Source organism: Rattus norvegicus, chromosome 8 (genome assembly GCF_036323735.1).
Source record: "Rattus norvegicus strain BN/NHsdMcwi chromosome 8, GRCr8, whole genome shotgun sequence".
NCBI lineage: Eukaryota > Metazoa > Chordata > Mammalia > Rodentia > Muridae > Rattus > Rattus norvegicus.
The window spans coordinates 112,059,496-112,078,380 of NC_086026.1; the positions used below are offsets into that span (position 1 = coordinate 112,059,496).

The 18,885-nt window shown below is 41.6% G+C and overlaps 1 protein-coding gene across 10 annotated transcripts in view; it reads right to left on the minus strand.

Moving 5' to 3' along the window:
• Nucleotides 1-18,885, minus strand: part of Cep63 (centrosomal protein 63) — a 51,476-nt gene that overhangs the window by 17,910 nt on the left and 14,681 nt on the right. For 9 of the 10 annotated variants that reach the window (NR_045200.1, XM_039081193.2, XM_039081195.2 and 6 more), the window contains 4 exons: nucleotides 17,859-18,036; nucleotides 12,133-12,228; nucleotides 9,503-9,625; nucleotides 2,670-2,783 (listed from right to left, as the gene is read on the minus strand). Coding sequence is in view for 9 of the 10 variants with exons in the window: in XM_039081193.2 (XP_038937121.1) it covers nucleotides 2,670-2,783; nucleotides 9,503-9,625; nucleotides 12,133-12,228; nucleotides 17,859-18,036 (511 nt within the window). In the remaining variant the exon portion in view is untranslated. The remainder of the gene's footprint in view (nucleotides 1-2,669; nucleotides 2,784-9,502; nucleotides 9,626-12,132; nucleotides 12,229-17,858; nucleotides 18,037-18,885) is intronic. The other variant, XM_017595591.3, reaches the window with a different exon arrangement.

Sequence of the window (18,885 nt, forward strand, 5' to 3'; positions counted from 1 at the left end):
ACAATGGCTTCTTTGAAGCTCCAAAACTACTTTAAAAAAAAAAAAAAAAAAAAAAAAAAAAGGGCCAAGACAGAGAACACTCATCTTTTTTTTTTTTTTCTAAAACAAGCATGGAGTATAAAACTTTAAGAGCTGCATAGATGAACCCAAACAAATATATGACTCAAAGTGTGTGAAGCTGGTTTTGAATCTTCTTCAATGTTAAAAATAGGAATTTTTTTTCACTTCTTTCTCATAACATTTACTCAGATTCTCAGAGTTTCTGCTGTCCTGTATATCAATTAAATACAATGAGTCAAGCTCAACTGGATTCTGTCTCAAACAGCCACATGTGAAAGAGCAGTTTTTAGACAGCTGGATAAAACTGCACAGACTGAGTACTACGTTATGTCACTTTATCCCATTGATGTTATCCTGTCATATTATAGGGATTTTAAGTCCTTACCTGTTCGAAAATGAGTTGATGCCATGATTTGCTTTGTAACAGTTTAATAAGAGTAAAAGTGTACCCAGTTTCAGCTTTCTAAGGTGAAAGAACTGGGCTGGAGAGGTGGCTCCTTGGATAAGAGCGCCATGGGATGCTCTTCCAGAGGACCTGGGTTCAGTTCCCAGCATTCACACTGTAGTTCACAATGATCTATGCCTCCAGTCCAGGAATCCAATGCCCTGCTCTGGCACTGTGGCACTGTACAACAATGGTCACATATATGCATCCAGGCAAAATACCAATACATGTATATAAAAGAAAATCAATCTTTTTTTAATGCCATGTCCCTCTTTAAAACAAAAAAGGAGGAAGTCTCAAAGAACAGCTGCACAAAAAAAAGAAAGCATGTTGTTAACACTAATGCACTCAGAAAGCCAGTCAGGATGGCCTGGGATTTAGCTCACTGGTACACTGCTTGCCAAGGCTGAGTGAAGCCCTGCATTCAATATCACACTGAAAAGAAAATTAGGTACAATCTCTGTTATAAACTTCTAATGCTCATTTACATACAAGATTGGCAAGATGATAACAATTATTAACACTAAGTAACAGAGATTTAATTAAATATTTATTAAAGATAAGCATACAGCATTGATTGACACAAACTGAGTCACAGGAAGCTTTAATTCTTGTTGAGTTTACCAAGGAGAAAGAGAAATACATTCATAAGTAATACTTTTAACTAATCAGATAACTTTATGTAAAATAAAACTATGAGAAGAATTCAAATATCCTTAGTGGGCACATAGATGTCAGCTCTTTAAAGCTATCTTATTCTAGCTCTAGCTGAGTGACTGCTAAATAAAAACTCCACTTTTACTAACAGTGAAGTTTGCATTATATGGAATTAATCACAATAGCAATTTGTTATCAGTGACTTAAAGATTATATAATCAATAAACATGAGTAAAATGAGGATTGAAAGAACAAAAACCCAATTTGTTCTTTCCTAGTCTAACGGTGTAATTAGGTTACAGCAGTGTATCATAGCCTCTTAAGAACACAGAACTTTCTCAATCACGTTAGACCCTGATTCCAGTCCTACCCCAAGCCCCCAGAAGGCTCCAGTGTCCTACTTTGGTCAGTAGCTTCTTGCAGATAACGAAACAGATCTTCACTCTGTGGGGTGTAGCTGAGTTGTTTTATACACAATAGTGTACCAGACATCTGGCATTTTAGGGACAAAGAAGATGCCAATGCTTTAAAAAGAAAATAAAATGAAGGTTTAAAAATGAAGGCTCAGTCTGGAGAGATGGCTCAGCGGTTAAGAGCACTGACTGCTCTTCCAGAGGACCTAAGTTCAATTCCCAGCAACCACATGGTGGCTCACAACCATCTGAAATGGGATCTGGTGCCCTCTTCCGGTGTGTCTGAAGGAAGTGACAGTGTACTCATATACATAAAATAAATTAAAAGCCAAACATCATCCTCTAGCTCTCTGAACTTACCCCGACTGTTCTGGCATCCTAGAAATGAGATAAGTACCAGTGCGGATGGATTGTTATACGACAAATAACATACACACCCGATAAGCATCCAGCAGCAGACAAAAGAGGGTGGCTATATATACTCACCACCCTCTGTCCATTCCTCCTTATATTCTTGATTTTAACGAAGAGGTGAAGGAGCTGGCTATCTCCCAAGAACACATATCCTAAATTCAGTGTCCATTTAGTTTTTGCTGGAATCATTAGTTTTTATAAATTCTTACCACTAACTAAAAAAAAAGCCCTTCTGTAGCCACCAAGACACTACTTTCCGTTATGACACTTACCAATGCAGTGAGAGTCTTTCCAGGCAAACTAGCTGTGCTCCCTGGCTGAGGCTCCTTAGCCAAAGCACTCAAGCTGCCATGGCGATGAGCAAAGCTCAGACAGAAGCAGAGTCAGAAAAACAAATGACAGAGGCAGAAAGAAATGGGAAAAAAGGGAGACAGAGGACAAAGATGAGGGGAGAGTAGGGTGGGGACCAAGACTGGGAGAGTGAAGATGGACTAGAAGGGTGACAGGAGGAGATGAGGAATTTGAGTGTTTTAGATGCTGAAGAGGCTAAGCCACAAGTAGAGGCTGAGCACACAAAGACTAGCAGAGAGAAGCTAAGTAAGACAATAGCGTCCATCAGAAGGAGCATGGTGTTAAGTCAGATTCAGTCAAGACCCATGCATTCGATGGCTCAAGCCTACCTGGATTATCTCTGACTGCTCAGCTAGAGCCTTCCTCTGTGCTTCCAGAGAAGATACCTGTTGCTGATAAATCAGACGCTGCTTCTCCCAGTCCAAAGACTTCTGTCGGAATTCCTGGGGAGGCAAGTAAGGTACTTAACATCTGAGTGCGTCCAGGCGGGAGGGCTTTGCCCTTGGCTTACAGTGCCACCCTCTCCTCAGCAGGAGCCCCATTACTCACTTAGAAGCAGTACTGAATTCTGCTCACACTGTGCCTCTGGATGTCTGTCTTTCTAAATTTAACACCTTAATGGTGAAGAGGAAGAAACAGGCCATGACAGTGGCTCATGAGCATTGTCACAGATCTGCTGCCACCTAAGGGCTGTTACCATTTTAAATTTTTCAGAAAAGAGATGCTAAAATAATAATATTCCTTTTGCCATCTAAATTTCTAACATTCAGTCCCAGAAACTGAATAGATATGAACAGATTTCTAAATCAGTAACTCAGTAGCCCGATTCTCACTTCATATTCTGCCAATAGCAGTATTTTATAGTCAAATTTTTTATTTCATAGAAGAATTGCAAAAGCTTGAATAACATGGAAAATAGGCATCATATTTTAATAGGTATTTTTAACCCAGAGCCAAATAGTTCAAAAGTAATGGTTGATCAACAGTAATTTCAAATTCTATGTCATGAAAATGGGCCCAACATTTCTGAAAATAAGGCAAATCCAAGGGAAAGATCCTCCATCTTCCCATCCTTGTCCTCGGTGGAGCTCCAGCTTTGGATTGTTCCTTAGAGTAAGTGTTATACGTCAGCTTTCTGATGTTCTGTTCATTCACAATCTGTCTATATGACATTCTACCACATGTGCCAGCACTGAGTTAGGAATAGCATTTAATAAAAATAAACCAAAACCCAGCCCCATTCAACTGGAGGGTGACAGACATGACATGCACACCAAATGAATGAATAAGTAAGAATGTTCAATGAAGTAGGACAGCATAAGCAAACTTTTGAAGGAATTCAAAAAGGAAGCAACCAACCATCTGAATGAAATAAAGTCAATGCAGGACATGAATGAGGAACTCAACAGAGACAGAAATACTGAAAAAAGTCAAACAGAAATTTTGTAAATAAAAATTTCATTGAGTCAAATAAAAGCTCAATGGAAAGCCTCTCTAAGTAGACAACAGAGTTTCAGGGCCTGAAGACTAGGTATATATACAAATTAGAACATTAAGACAATGGCAAAAATAATAAGAAAATATGAAGGGAAATGTACAAAATCCACAGGACATCGTTAAAAGACCCAATATAAGAGCTGTTAAGATGTCTCGGTATGTGAACACGCTTGTCATGTGAGTGTACAGGCAGCACTCACTAGACAATGCATGTGAACACGCTTGTCATGTGAAGATGTAGGCTAGCACTCACCAGACAACACTGGGCATGGCAGTGCACATCTCAAATTCCAGTGCTGAGAGGTGTTGACAGAGAATCCCTAGGCCTACGGCAGCCAGGCTCGCTCAGTCAGTGAGTACCAGATGCAGTGAGAGACTCTGTCTTAAAAGTAAGGTAGAGAGTAACTACACTGACCTCAAGTCTCCACACAAGCATGCACATATATGCATGCATGCTCATACACGTGTGTACACACATATACACAAAGATCAAATAAATCTGATTCATTAGCATAGAAGAGTGAGAAGTTCAAGATATAGAGGAAGAAAATACATTTTCAGTCACTGCTGAGAATCCCCCAAATAAAGGGACAGAGCTATCAAGACACAAAAATCATTTAGAATATCAAGACCAGAAAAGAATATTTCCATATCATATTATAGTTAAAACACTAAACATACAAAACAAACAATACTAAAGCTGCCCATCAAAATTTACCTTTGTGTAGATTTCTGAACAAAACTAAAAGCCAAGAAGGCATGAAACAATGGAACTCCAGCTCTGAAAGACAATACTGCCAACCCAAATTATTATAGCCAGAACTATCTGTGCTGGTCAGTTTTTATGACTTTGTCACAACACAGACATACATGAGAAGAGGGAATCTCAACTGAAGAATGGTCTCCACCAGACTGGCCTCTGGGCATGTCTGTGGGGTACTGACTTCCTTCATCAGTGACTGTTATGGGAGCTGCCATCCCTGGGCAGATGGGCCTGGACTGTGTGAGAGAGGCACTTGAGCCAGTGAGGCAAGCAAACCAGAAAAGGCAGCACTCCTCCAGTGTCTCTCTGCAGATTCCGCCTTGAGCGCCTGTCCTGGCCTCCTTATTGACAGACTATAAGCTGGAAATTGAAATAAACCCTTTTCTCCCCACAATGGTTTTGGTCATACATAGCGTTTTACCACAGCAACAGAATACTACAAATACACTTCTTCAGAACAGAAAGAGAGAGAAAAATTTCCTTGATAACATAAACTAAAGAAATTCTTGACCTCATTGCAGTAATACTGATGTACTCTACATACTGAAGAGAAAGACAAACATCCAGGGTGCAACAGGAAAGAATACACCTCGCTACCACAGTAAATAAACAAGTAAGGACTGCAGAGATACCAAACGACAGAAATGAACGTATACCATCCACTAATACCTCTGAACAGTAGTCATGGTCCCAACTCTCCAACCAAAACACACAAACTATAGCTAGGGAAGTGGCTCGGTGGGTAAGAGAGCGTGTTGAGAAAGCAGGAGTCCCATATAAAAAGTTGAGGATGGCCATGTGTTCCTGTAACTCCAGTGTTTTGGGAAGGAGACAGAAGGATCCAAGAACTTTGCTAGCCAGCAAGCTCCAGATTTACTGAAGACCTTGTCTCAAAATGTAAACTGGAGACTTATAGAAGCCATACAACTTCTTCCTCTAGCCTCCACATATACTCATATGGGCATATGTAGACATGTGCACCTACAACTCCACACCTCCTCTCTCTGTCTCTGTCTGTCTCTCTGTCTCTGTCTCTCTGTCTCTGTCTCTCTTCTCTGTCTCTGTCTCTTTGTCTCTCTGTCTCTGTCTCTCTGTCTCTGTCTCTGTCTCTCTATCTGTCTCTGTCTCTGTCTGTCTCTCTCTCCATAGACTAGTTTGACTGGATTAAAAACAGGATCAGGGGCTGATGAGATGGTTCAGTGGTTAAGAGCACTGACTGCTCTTCCTGAGTTCAATTCTCAACAACCACGTGGTGGTTCACAACTGTCTGTAATGGGATCTGATGCCCACTTCTGGTGTGTCTGAAGACAGCTACAGTGTACTCACATATATAAAATTAATAAATAATTCTTAACCAAAAACAAAAAACCAAATAGGATTGATCTATTTGTTATCTGCAAGAAACATACCCTACTGGCAAAGACAAATATTACCTTAGAGGAAAAGAATAGATCATTCACTATGACCAAGAACCTATCATTACAATGACACAAGGATGATTCAACATACATATTAATATGTTAGCAAATCATGATATATACTATATATATTAGCAAATATCAGTTATCAAATTAATAGATTTGAGAACAGAAATCACATGGTCCTCTTAATGCAGGAAACTTCTGACATAATCCAACAGCCTTGAAAAAACTAACAATAAAGATCTATAGCTCATGGCTCTGCCCTTACAGGACAATGCTGGAGAGCTGCCAACCCTGGTGGCATGGGTGTGGATTCCAATGGCATGAGTGGGAGAGCCAATCCCACCCCTTGCCAGCTGCCATAGGCAAGAGAGCTGGCCCCACCCCTCACCTGAGCAGAGCAGGAGAGCTAGCCCTGGGGGTATGAGCACAGAAGAGCTGGCAGGCTGACCATCTACCAGGCCCAGATCCAAGGCTCTGAGTTGGCCAACCCCAACATCTATCCCATCTGTGCACTGTTGGAACCCATGAACAGGCCGAGTTCTACAGATTCAAAGCTGGAGGATCTGACCCAGGGTAACAACAGGATATCTGAGACAAGTCCAATTAACAATCCAGTATTGATAGTGTAAACCAGACCAGTCGAGAAGCAGTACAGAAGGCTGGAGGGGAAGCAGTATTTGTGTGGTCCTCTAATTCTAAGTTCTAAATCTATAAAAATATTAAAATATAAAAAAAAGAATATTAAACATAGAAATTACTCCAGTGAACATTTGCAAGTGTAGCTGTGTGCAAGTGTGGAGAAAGGGGGATACTATATGATACACTGCCACTTCTATGGGGAGAGGTCGAGGGTTGTTTTGTTGGTTTTATTTTTTTTTTGTTTCCCCTTGTGGAGGTCGAAGAAAGGTTGCAAGGGCAGAAGGCAAGGATGGGGAGATGATTGCAATTGGGATACATGATGTGAAGTTAACGAAGAATCAATTTTAAAAAGGCTGTAGCTCAATCATGTGGCAGTAGTGATCATCTTTAATCCCAGCACTTAGGAGGCAGAGGCAGGTAGATCTCTAAGTTCAAGGCCAACCTGGTCTACAGAGTAAGTTCCAGGACAGGTAGGAGCTACAAAAAAAAAGAAAAAGAAAAGGAAAAAATAACAAACAAAACAAAGAACTGTAGCTCAACATAATGAAGGACACATGTGCAAACCTATGACCAACACACCCAGTGGGGAGAGCCCAAGCACCGCCACTAAAGGAAATAACAGGAAGGCACACACTTCTTCCACTGTTATTCAAGGCTTCCGAGTTTTAGAGCCAAAAGGCAAAGGAAAGAAAAGGGATACAAGTGAAGAAAGAAGCCAAATGATCCTTTCTTTACACAAAATGCTCCTGTACATGAGACTCCTAATACCATCAGCCAACAGCTTCCAGAACTGATACGCACCTTCAGAAAAGGAGCAAGATATAAAGTCCACATAGCTTCTCCATAACCAATAACAGACACTCTGAGAAAGAACTCAGGAGAGCAATCTCATTCACAACAACTTTAAAATACCAGAGAATTAAATACATACATACACACACACACACACACACACACACACACACACACACACACACACACACACGGGGAATAACATAACCAGTGAAGTAAACGATCTCTTCAAAGAAAAATGTAAAACACCAAAGAAGAAATGTAAGACGACACCGTGGACGGAAAGGTCTGTCACGCTCATGGATCGGCAGAAATGGTGTAAACATGACTATGACTATCTTACTGAAACAATTCCATAAAGAATGAGGAATGCCAATAAGAGTAGGTAGATGAGACAAGGGGATCAAAATAGCTATGAGGAAAGGACTCTAGGAAACTCCAAGGCCAGAGTGTGGTCAGCACTAGGTCTGTTGACGAAGCCCTCAAAGGTTATAATGACAACAATTTTAAAGATAATGAGGATCTGAAGCTGAATCCAGAGGCAGTGAAGTAACCTGGACCAGAGGGTGGCTAGCGAGGTTCTGTGCTCATGGTTGGCAGTACAGACAGTGATAAGAATGTGCGAAGCTGGAAGAAATGGTAGCAGTAGAGAAGGCTGGAGGGGAAGCAGTATTCATATGGTCGTCTAATTCTAAGTTCTAAATCTATAAAAATATTGAAATATAAAAAGCAAAACATACAAATTACAATTCCAGACAGTAAAGTATTGTAATTGTTTGACTAGGTTTGGACCCCAAAGATTCATGTTTGAATGATTGGCCTAGGCAGAGTAGCACTATTAGGAGATGCAGCCTTGTTGGGGTAGGTGTGGCTTTGTCGGAAGAAGTGTGTCACTGTGGGAGTAGGCTTTGAAGTCCTATGCTCAGGCTCCATCCAGTATCCTGCTTCCTGCAGATCAAGATGTAGAACTCTCAGCTCCTCCAGCACCATGTCTGCCTGCATGCCGCCATGCTTTCTACCATGATGATAAGGGACTAAAATCTCTAAACCCATAAGTCAGCCCCCACAAATGTTACCCTTTTTTTTTTTTTTTTTTTTTGGTTCTTTTTTTCGGAGCTGGGGACCGAACCCAGGGCCTTGCGCTTCCTAGGTAAGCGCTCTACCACTGAGCTAAATCCCCAGCCCCAATGTTACCCTTTATAAGAGTTGCTTTGGTCATGGTATCTCGTCACAGCAGTAAAACCCTAAGTAAAGCAAGTATATAAACTAGCATTTCTATTTGACAGATCACTCAGGGAACATTTTTAAGCAGTCACACAATGATGTTGAACAGTGTTTCTCAATTGGGTAAAGTACAGATTCCTAGGTCCCATGCCTCCTACTGGATCAGACTCTGAAGTCTGAAAATACCCCAGGTGACTGTTACAATGCACTGGAGAAAAGAGGGGACTCACTGCCTCCTATCAGTCATCACGGAGTTATGGAACAAAAACTAAACAGACAGGGAGGCACATCCTTTGAAACTCAGGCTCTACCTAAACGGAAACTGAAAGTAAGCCACCTGTGAGCAGAACACGCTCCAAGCCCAGCACTCCCCATGTTCACTAAGACTACAGGGTCAGCTGTGGAGCAGAGTGATAGGTAGGACACTGCCACCAACCGATGGTCAGTGTGTCTCAGAATGGGAGGCACTCGTATTAGGATCTTCACCAGGATACTTTCCCAGACATGTTGGCTGTCCCTGCTCCCTGTACTATAAATGCCAATTTCATGCTCCATCATTTTAACAATAATAACAAAAAACAAACAAAACAAAGTCTCCATATATTTCCAAGTGCCCTGTATGGAAGATCTACACTCTTGAGATTGATGGCTCGGAACCCTATCAGCCACAGGGGAGCATGCAATGTGGACCACCCGCCCACACTGAATTGTTCAGGGTCAGCCCCCGAGATAGCATGAACTGGCTCCAGGGAACATTCATTAGAAATGGTGTTTCCCTACATGGAGACTGCCATATTAGCTGGGACTGTAGCTGTGGACATACCTCTATTTTTCCAGTCAGCCTCTCAATCTCAGACCGATCCTCTCGCAGACTTTTGGTATTTCCTCTAAATTCTCTTAGTTGCTTTTTCTGCAGTTTTTCATAGCTTCTCTTCAGTCTGCTTAACTGTCAAAACAGTTATTTATTTACTTAAAATTTAAGAGTTAGCAAATTGTGGTGGTCAGACAAATTGGGATTATAAAACAAGAGCAATGCTATATTGAAAACAAATTGGCAGCATGCTAGAGCTGCAAAGCAAAATAAAAGAAGGCCTAGAAATGACAGGGCTGGGATACAGCTCAGCTGGTACAGTGCTGCCCTAGAAAGCACTGGCCCTGGGCTGGATCCCAGCACCACATAAACTGGCTGTGGGAGCAGATGCTGGAATCAAAGCATTAAGAGAAGGTAGGAGAAACAGAAGGGCAAGGTCATCTTCAACCACATACAGACCCTGAGGCCAGCCTGGGCTACCTTATCCCAAAGTGTATGTGCCTGCTTACATGTGTGTGTGAGAGAGAAATACATGAGACTTATAAAAGTAATGAGATTTCCAGTTCAAAAAAAGAAAAAAGAAAATTTAGTTTTATTACAATTGCCATGCATTCATAGACACACCCCCACGACCCACTCCACAGAAGAAAGGAAGCAGTGACTGTTCCCCTCTGGGCCAGTGGTTCTCCACACACACTCCCGAGGGCACTGATGATACACAGTAATAGGAGACTTTGACTTAAACCAAAACAAAAGTAATTTTCCCTAATATTAAAATTCAAATCAGGGGTTGGGGATTTAGCTCAGTGGTAGAGCGCTTGCCTAGCAAGCGCAAGGCCCTGGGTTCGGTCCTCAGCTACAGAAAAAAAAAAAAAAAAAAAAAGATAAAATCGAATATAAAATAGAATTGTCTTCTTTTTAAAGATTTTATTTATTTATTTTTTTTTTTGGTTCTTTTTTTCGGAGCTGGGGACCGAACCCAGGGCCTTGCGCCTCCTAGGTAAGCGCTCTACCACTGAGCTAAATCCCCAGCCCCTAAAGATTTTATTTTTAATTTCTAATTAGGTGCATTTATCTCTGTGTGGGAATGTGCATGCAGGTACAGACAGACGCCTATGAAGGCCAGAGAGGGTGGCAAATCCCTCCAGCTGGAATGATGGGTGTTATGAGCTCCTAACATGGTGCTGGGAATGACCTGGGCTCCTCACCGAGAACAGTACACTCTCAACTGCTGACCTATCTTTTGCTTCCCAATTTTCTTGCTTTAAAAAAAGTTTTGAGGGCTGGAGAGATGGCTCAGTGGTTAAGAGCACTGACTGCACTTCCTGAGGTCCTGAGTTCAAATCCCAGCAACCACATGGTGGCTTGCAACCATCTGTAATGGAATCTGATGCCCTCTCCTGGTGTGTCTAAGGAGAGTGACAGGATACTCACTTATATAAAGTAAATAAAATCTTTTAAAAAAAAATAAATAAAAAATAAAGTTTTGAAAACATTTTTTTAATTTTTTTATTGGAGGTAGGGGGAGAGGAGGGGAGATATGTATACACCTCAGCCCGCCAAGAGGAAGTCAAGAGGAGTTTGTAGGAGCTGGTTCTCTCCTTCCACCATATGGGTTCCTGAGATCAAATTCCTGGGATCAAATTCATGTCATGAAGCTTGGTGGCAGGTGCCTCTACCCAATGAGCCATCTTAGAACCCTGCTTTTCTTTTTCTTTTTTTTTTTTCTTTTTTATTTTTTAAGATTTACTTATTTTATATATGTAAGTGCACTGTAGCTGTCTTCAGACACCAGAAGAGGGCATCAGATCCCATTACAGATGGTGGTGAGCCACCATGTGGTTGCTGGGAATTGAACTCAGGACCTCTGGAAGAGCAGTCAGTGCTCTTAACCACTGAGCCATCCCTCCAGCTCCACAACTCTGCTTTTTTTTTTTTTTTTTAAATTTATTTCTTTTTTCTTTTTTCTTTTTTCTTTTTTTCGGAGCTGGGGACCGAACCCAGGGCCTTGCACTTGCTAGGCAAGCGCTCTACCACTGAGCTAAATCCCCAACCCCCAACTCTGCTTTTCTTAATCACAGTTTTTTCTTTTTTCCTTCCTTCCTTCCTTCCTTCCTTCCTTCCTTCCTTCCTTCCTTCCTTCCTTCCTTCCTTCTTGGTTTTCAGAGACACGGTTTCTCTGTATAGTCCTGGGTGTTCTAGAACTTGCTTTGTAAAGCAGGCTGGCTTCTAACTCACAGAGATCCACCTGCCTCTGCCTCCCAAGTCCTGGGATTAAAGGTGTGCACCAGCGCCTCACAGCGCCTAAAATATTTCTAAGTGCACTGTATCTTCTAATACAAACTTAGAGATTAAAGTATTAAATGTTCTGGCATCAAGATTTCAGTATCATATAAACATAACTCTGTTTTTCCTTCCCGTGCTTGGCCAACTGCTGGCCTAGGTAATATCAAACATGCTAGGCAAGATACTTTACCTAGATCCAAGATCAGAAAAACGTATTTCTACTACATACTTCCCACAGACTATCACACAGGATATGCATCTCTTACCACTGAAATTAGAGACAAGTTCTCAACACAACAGTCAAGGGTTACAGAGAAAGAACGACTACACATAGCTGCACAGAACAAAATGCTCACTTCCTCCTGCAGCTTCATTAACTCCTCCTTGTACTCCAGGGCCATTTCTTGCTTGGTTTTTTCTTGTTCTTCTATCTGCTGATGCAATATTCCAACCTAAAAGCAGGAAGGGATGTACCGTTCAGTATTAGCATTGAAATGATATCCCTGCAGCACAGCAACAAGAATAACCCTTTCACAAGAATAACCCTTTCACTCACTCACAAACTAACGCTCTCAGGTGTAAATACTCGGTTAGCCTTCTTCCCAGCCAGGCTAGTAAATGCTGAGTCAGCAGTCTACACAGCAGCTAAAAACTGGAACAACTCTTTTACAAATTTAAAGTTAGTTCAAGACTCACACTCCCGTCTGATTTATTCTCCCCAATCCTCTTTCTTAAAATAATAAATGCTCATAAAAATAGATAAAAAATTGAAAATTTTTGATAACCAAATATATTTCATTTTTAGAGACCTGTAAAACTTAAACAGTAATTTCTGCAAGTAAAGCATGGGTCAATGACACCAGAGACAGATTCCGAAGTGATCCTAATCCAGTCTTCAGTGATTCGGTCCCAGTGTCAGCAATCTCTCATACTAGTCCTCAATCCTTAAGTATCTAGCAGTATTCTCCTGACAACTAGTTAGAATTTAACCAGTACACACAGGAAACACAGGAACCTAGACATTCATCTCTGTTGGGGTGTGTTGGTGTGTGTATGTGTGTTCCTATGTGTATATAGGTGCGCATACATGTGTATAACATGCTTGTAGACACCAGACATAGATGTTGGGTGTCTTCTTCAATAAGATCTCTTATTGAGCTCAAGAGTTCATCTGTTCAGCTAGACTGGCTGGCCAGCAAGCTCTAGGGATCCTCCTGTCTCTATTCCCCTGGCGCTGATTACAGACGTATGCAGTATTTGTAGTTGACATGGTGCTGAGGATTAAACTCAGATCCTCATGCTTGTGTGACAAGCAATTTACATACTAAGCCATCTTTCAAGCTTTTTCTAATTTCTTAAAACATGATATTTAAATGACTGATTTTCAGTCTTCCTATTGAAACATAGCTGGAGATACAAATAGGTAAAATTCCCATTAGGAAGCACATGAGGTGCATCCTGTGTTGTTTTCTGTTTGGTTCGATTCTGTGCTGGGATTAACCTCAGGGCCTCTGTATATAGAAGTGGACATTCTGCCACTCATCCTGCCCCACAAATGGTGATCCACAGGAGACTGAACCCAGGCCTTTGCGTGTGTAAGCACATGCCCTGCCACTAGCCATTCATACAACCCCACAAATGGTGGTCCACGGCAAGTTCATCGTTACTCACTATCAAAGCATATTCTACTTGCACTGTGACTTCTTCATGACGTAAGACACTTGGGAGGCTGAAGAACTGGCTCAGCTGTTAAGAGCACTGACCACTCTTCCAGAGGACCTGAGTTCAATTCCCAGAATCCACATGGCAGTTCACAATCCTCTATAATTCCAGTCCCAGGGAATCCAATACCCTCCTTTGATCTCCATGGGTACCAGACACGCATGTGGTGAACATAAATACGCATAGGTATAGCATTTATATCCAAAAATAAAATAAACAAATCTAAAACTAAAGACCATTTAGAAGTGCATTGATTTTCCAAGTACTTGGAAGGTCATCAAGAAGTATGTTGCTTAATTTCCAAGTACTTGAAAAGTTGTCTTTCATTGTGTTGTTTAAGCTTAAATCTACTTTGTTATAAAAATATACAACTTAATCTGCTGATTATGGTGAGAGCTACCTGACTAAAGCAAAATGTTTCAGTCACTTAAGAAGAACACGCTTAAGATTAACTAGGTCAGGTTGATTCTGATCAACTCTCCACCCTGACTGGCCTTTCCATGTGCTTCTTCTATCAATAACGGGAGAGCTGTGTTGCTTCTTCTGTAGATTCCATGGACATAATTTCTCCCTACCTCTTGCCTGTGCTGCTATGTACACATTAAGGCTGTTATTAACTACTTACAGTTGGATTATTAGACTTCCAGAGCTGAAGTCTGGGACTATACAAACTATTTTTCATTTCTATTATGACTTCTCTAGGTCATTCATAACTTTAATTTTTCAAGGTTATTTTTTTAACTTGTTTCTGCTATGTTAAGAGAGTTCAACCAAAAAAAAAAAAAGTTTATCTATGATTTCAAGACTCTGTTCATGGCCCAGGATAGAGTCAATTTTGGTAATCATTCAGTTTGTGCTGCAAAAGAAATGCAGTTCTCTGCAGTTCTCTTGGGTTGTGTTCTACAGTTATAAACTGGGTCAAGTTTGCTGATCATGCTGTTCAAATCTCTATCTTTATGAATGTTCTCCATTAGTTACTAAGAAAAATGTGTTAAAACTCTCAAGCAGGACTGGGGCTTCATCACTTCCTACTGACAGTCCTGGTACTGTTTACATACATATAAGGAAGGTTAAACTAGCTTACTCTATTGTTTGGTCTTATTTTGAGTTTTTCTCAAGTGCGATCTGAGAAGTAGACTTCTGGGTGGATAACTAGAGTGACTGTGGAAAGCACAGTGACGAGACAGGAAAGAAGAGACACAATGGCCTACTCCTGGGCAGTATGGCAGTCAGTAGCCAGAGCTGTGTCACTGGGGACCTACTAAGGAAGCAGACAGATGTGTTTCTGTCTCTGTGAGCAACAGGAAGCTACTACTTTAGCCATCCTCACCCTGCTGAGGTTTGCCCTGGGAAAGTTAACTAGCAACATGTCCAGACGTGGTGTGAGCAGTTCACAGGGTCCTGAGAGAAGCAAGTGCAGTGGAATGGGAGGACAGAGAGAGCCATATGGGTGTTTTGCCTGCATGTATCTATCTGTGTACCACATCACATGCCTGGTGCCATGGAGGTCAGAGGAAGGTGTCTGATCTTATGGGACTGAACTACAGACAACTGTTAGCCATCACACTGGTGTATTGGTGTTAGGAATCAAACATGGATGCTCTGAGGAATCGAACCTGGATCCTCTGAAAAAGCAGCCAGTACTTTTAACCACTGACCTATTTCTCTCGCCCACCAAATTGCTTTGTCTCTGCAATCCAGTGAGACTGCCATTTGCTGTGCTTTCTCATCACCTTCCTGTCTATGTGTAACCTTCAAAGATTTGCCTAGGGGCTGAAGGGATGGCTCAGTGGTTAGGAGCACTGACTATTCTTCCCAAGGTCCTGAGTTCAATTCCCAATAACCACATGGTAGCTCACAACCATCTGAATTGAGATCTAATGCCTTCTTCTCGTATGTCTAAAAACAGCAAGAGTATACTCACATACATAAAATAGATAAATTTAAAAAAATAAAATAAATAATTGCCTAAACTTTAAAATAAACTCTAGCAAATACCATGTGCAGAAATCTAAATTAATACAGCCCATATTACTAAAGTGTTATTTGACTCTGAGTACAAATGGCCAACCACTGGGTGATAACTTTTTAATTCTTTGAAAATTTCACACATGTATACAGTATCATCAACCAAATCACAATTTTGTGTTGTCTGCCCTGGTAGAATACCAGCCTTCAGGAGGGCAAACGCCATGCAGGCCAGTCTGGCGGACGAGTGTGAGCCTTGGGGTTAGCATTTACCCACACAGCTCTTATCCTGTCCAGACTAATCTATATGGAAACTCAGAGACAATGCTTCCTCCTCACTGCTTCCTGCTTCCCTTCCAGTATCCAGTGTTCTCCTACTGTACAGCTAAGTTAAGGAGTAAGCCAGGAAATTTCTTAAACCTCCCACAACACTTCCAACATTAGTGGATGGTGGGACTGGAAATGACTTTTTTTCTTCCTTCTCCCTTAGTTTAAGAAAGGTCCATCTGCAGTGGGTCTCCCTAACTTAGCTTACAATGCTGAGGATGCTGGCCAGGACTGCGCATGCTAAGCACACCCCATCACTGAGCTGCCTCTCCAGCTCTCATTGGTTTAACTCTGGCAAAAGAGGCAAACAATAAAACAAGGACTACCTTACATTTGTGTGGGGAGGGGTTGGGGGGGTGGTAGAGTAGTGCTGGAACTGGACCTAAGACTTCCGGCATGCTAGGCAAGCACTCTAGTGCTGACCCATACCCCTATGTCATCAACTTTGCTTTCACCTGACTTCACAAGGGAAGCCAGAACCAACCCCTATGATGCTAACGCGGACATGAAAGATGACGAAAGCTATACAAAGAGTATGTAAGCCTTCTCCCATTACTCTTGTGTGCTAGGGTTGCAGATGTACACCACCATGCTTGGCTATATTACAAGACCTCTGGGGATGCAAACCTAGGGTCTTAGAGTTGTACAGTAAGCACTTGACCAACAAAGCAAGAGCCTAGTCTCCACTGACATTTTCTTAAATAAAGTATGCATTCTATGTTTCCAAAAGTATAATGGTCCTTGAAACAAATACTAATATTTTTACACTTTCATAATGAATTGCCTTCTAAAACACTGTAAGGGGACTAGAGAAATGGCTCAGTGGTTAGAAGCACTGGCTGCTCCTCTAAGGGACCCAGGTTGAATTCCCAGTATCCCACATGGCAGCTCACAACGTCTGTAACTCCAGTTCTAGAGAATCTGTGGCATCAGGCATACATATGGTACACATATATGTGCATGCAGGCAAAATACTCATACACGTAAAATAAATCTTAAAAAAACAAACAAACAAAAAAAGAAAACATAAGAATTAGAATAAGGTTGGGTGGTGGTGCACACACCTTTAATCTGAGCACTCAGGAGGCAGAGGCAGGCAGATCTCTGAGTTCCACACTAGCCTAGTCTACAGAGCTAGAACCAGAACAGCCAGAGCTACACAGAGAAACCCTGTCTTGAAAAAACAAAAACAACAACAACAGCAACAACAACAACAACAAAAAAAACACCAAACAAACAAATCTAACTTGGTAAACAAATGCTTTTTTTGTTTAATAAAATAAAAAGCACTTAAGAAACATGTTTGGCCAAAGAAGCAAGCAAGCGAGCAAACAGCAAACTGTCACTTAAGGAGTGCTACTGGCCACCCACAGAGACACCAATACGGTAAAACTCAACAAGGAAGCTGATAACACCTTTGATTTGCTCAGAGCAGGCTGCTACCCCAGGCTCATCTACATCAACTTCTTTGGTTCTTTTCTTCCTAATCTTCATATAGAACAACAAAATAAAAGATCTAGAGTTTGAAAAAAAAAAAAAAAAAAAAAAGAAACATGTTTGGCATAAAAGGTTAAACTACCACAAAGATGAATCCAGGGTCTGGGCGTGGGTTGCTCCAGTGTATTACATACATGCATGCACATGGGTGTATTACATACATGCATGCACATGGGTGTATTACATACATGCATGCACATGGGTGTATTACATACATGCATGCACATGGGTGTATTACATACATGCATGCACATGGGTGTATTACATACATGCATGCACATGGGTGTATTACATACATGCATGCACATGGGTGTATTACATACATGCATGCACATGGGTGTATTACATACATGCATGCACATGGGTGTATTACATACATGCATGCACATGGGTGTATTACATACATGCATGCACATGGGTGTATTACATACATGCATGCACATGGGTGTATTACATACATGCATGCACATGGGTGTATTACATACATGCATGCACATGGGTTTACTGGACCATGTATAATTTAGAAGCCAGAGTCAAGATAACAAGGGAAGGGAAGGAGCCACTCTACCTCTTTGTGCTTCATGTCCAGCTGACTCCTCAGAGCCTTCAGCTCCCGATCGCGCATGTCCAAACAAGTCTCCAGAGCATGTGTCTGCCCCTCCCACTCAGATTTCTTATGAGCCACCATTATATCGATCTGTTTCATGAGCTCTTGCAATTCTGCTTCACAGGATGTCAAAAATCCCCTACAAACACCAACAGACCAGACACAATTCATGCCCAAGTGGTTTCTCATATTTCACAGATAAAAAATATCACAGACGAAACCTGTCTGAAGAGCTAAAACATTACAGAAGCAAAGCCCAGGGTGCCTGGGCCCTCGCTTCTCATGCTGTCATATGCTGTGCTGCTTAACTCCACACAGTATTTTGCCCTCCTCTAATGAGTAACCTAAAACCGAGCTCACTTGGTGAAACACAGATGGATGATTTACATCTGCAAAGTGAGCCCTGCAGAGCTACTAACCAGGTCTTCTGGGATATTTAGGGGATTCTTTTGGGAAGATCTAGGCAAGCCTATGTCGAATCTCTTTCAGCCAAAATGAACAGCACTGGTAGCAAACAGGCTAAAATGCAGAAAAAGAGCTGTTTCGAGACACTCATCCTTGGGCTGGAGAGATGGCTCAGTGGTTAAGAGCACCAACTGTACTTCCAGAGGTCCTGAGTTCAATTCCCAGCAACCACATGGTGGCTCACAACCATCTGTAATGGGATGTGATGCCCTCTTTGGGGTCTCTGAAGACAGCGACAGTTTATACATAAAATAAATAAACCTCTTTTAAAAAATGAGCAAGATCTACTGCTGTTAATTCCAACTGTTGCTTGGAACACACAGCAGCCTACCTCACTGCTCAAGCCACGGATGCCCTTCTGAGCTGCAGGGGAACTCAAGCGAGGATAGAAGCCAGTGCTCCCTAGTACTGCTGAGAGAAGGCAATGATACAGGTGGGATGCTGTCCACAAACGTGCCACAGCTCAGCTTACCTTTGGTCTAACAGAAGCCAGACAAGTTTGTAAACTGCAATGAGCTCACAG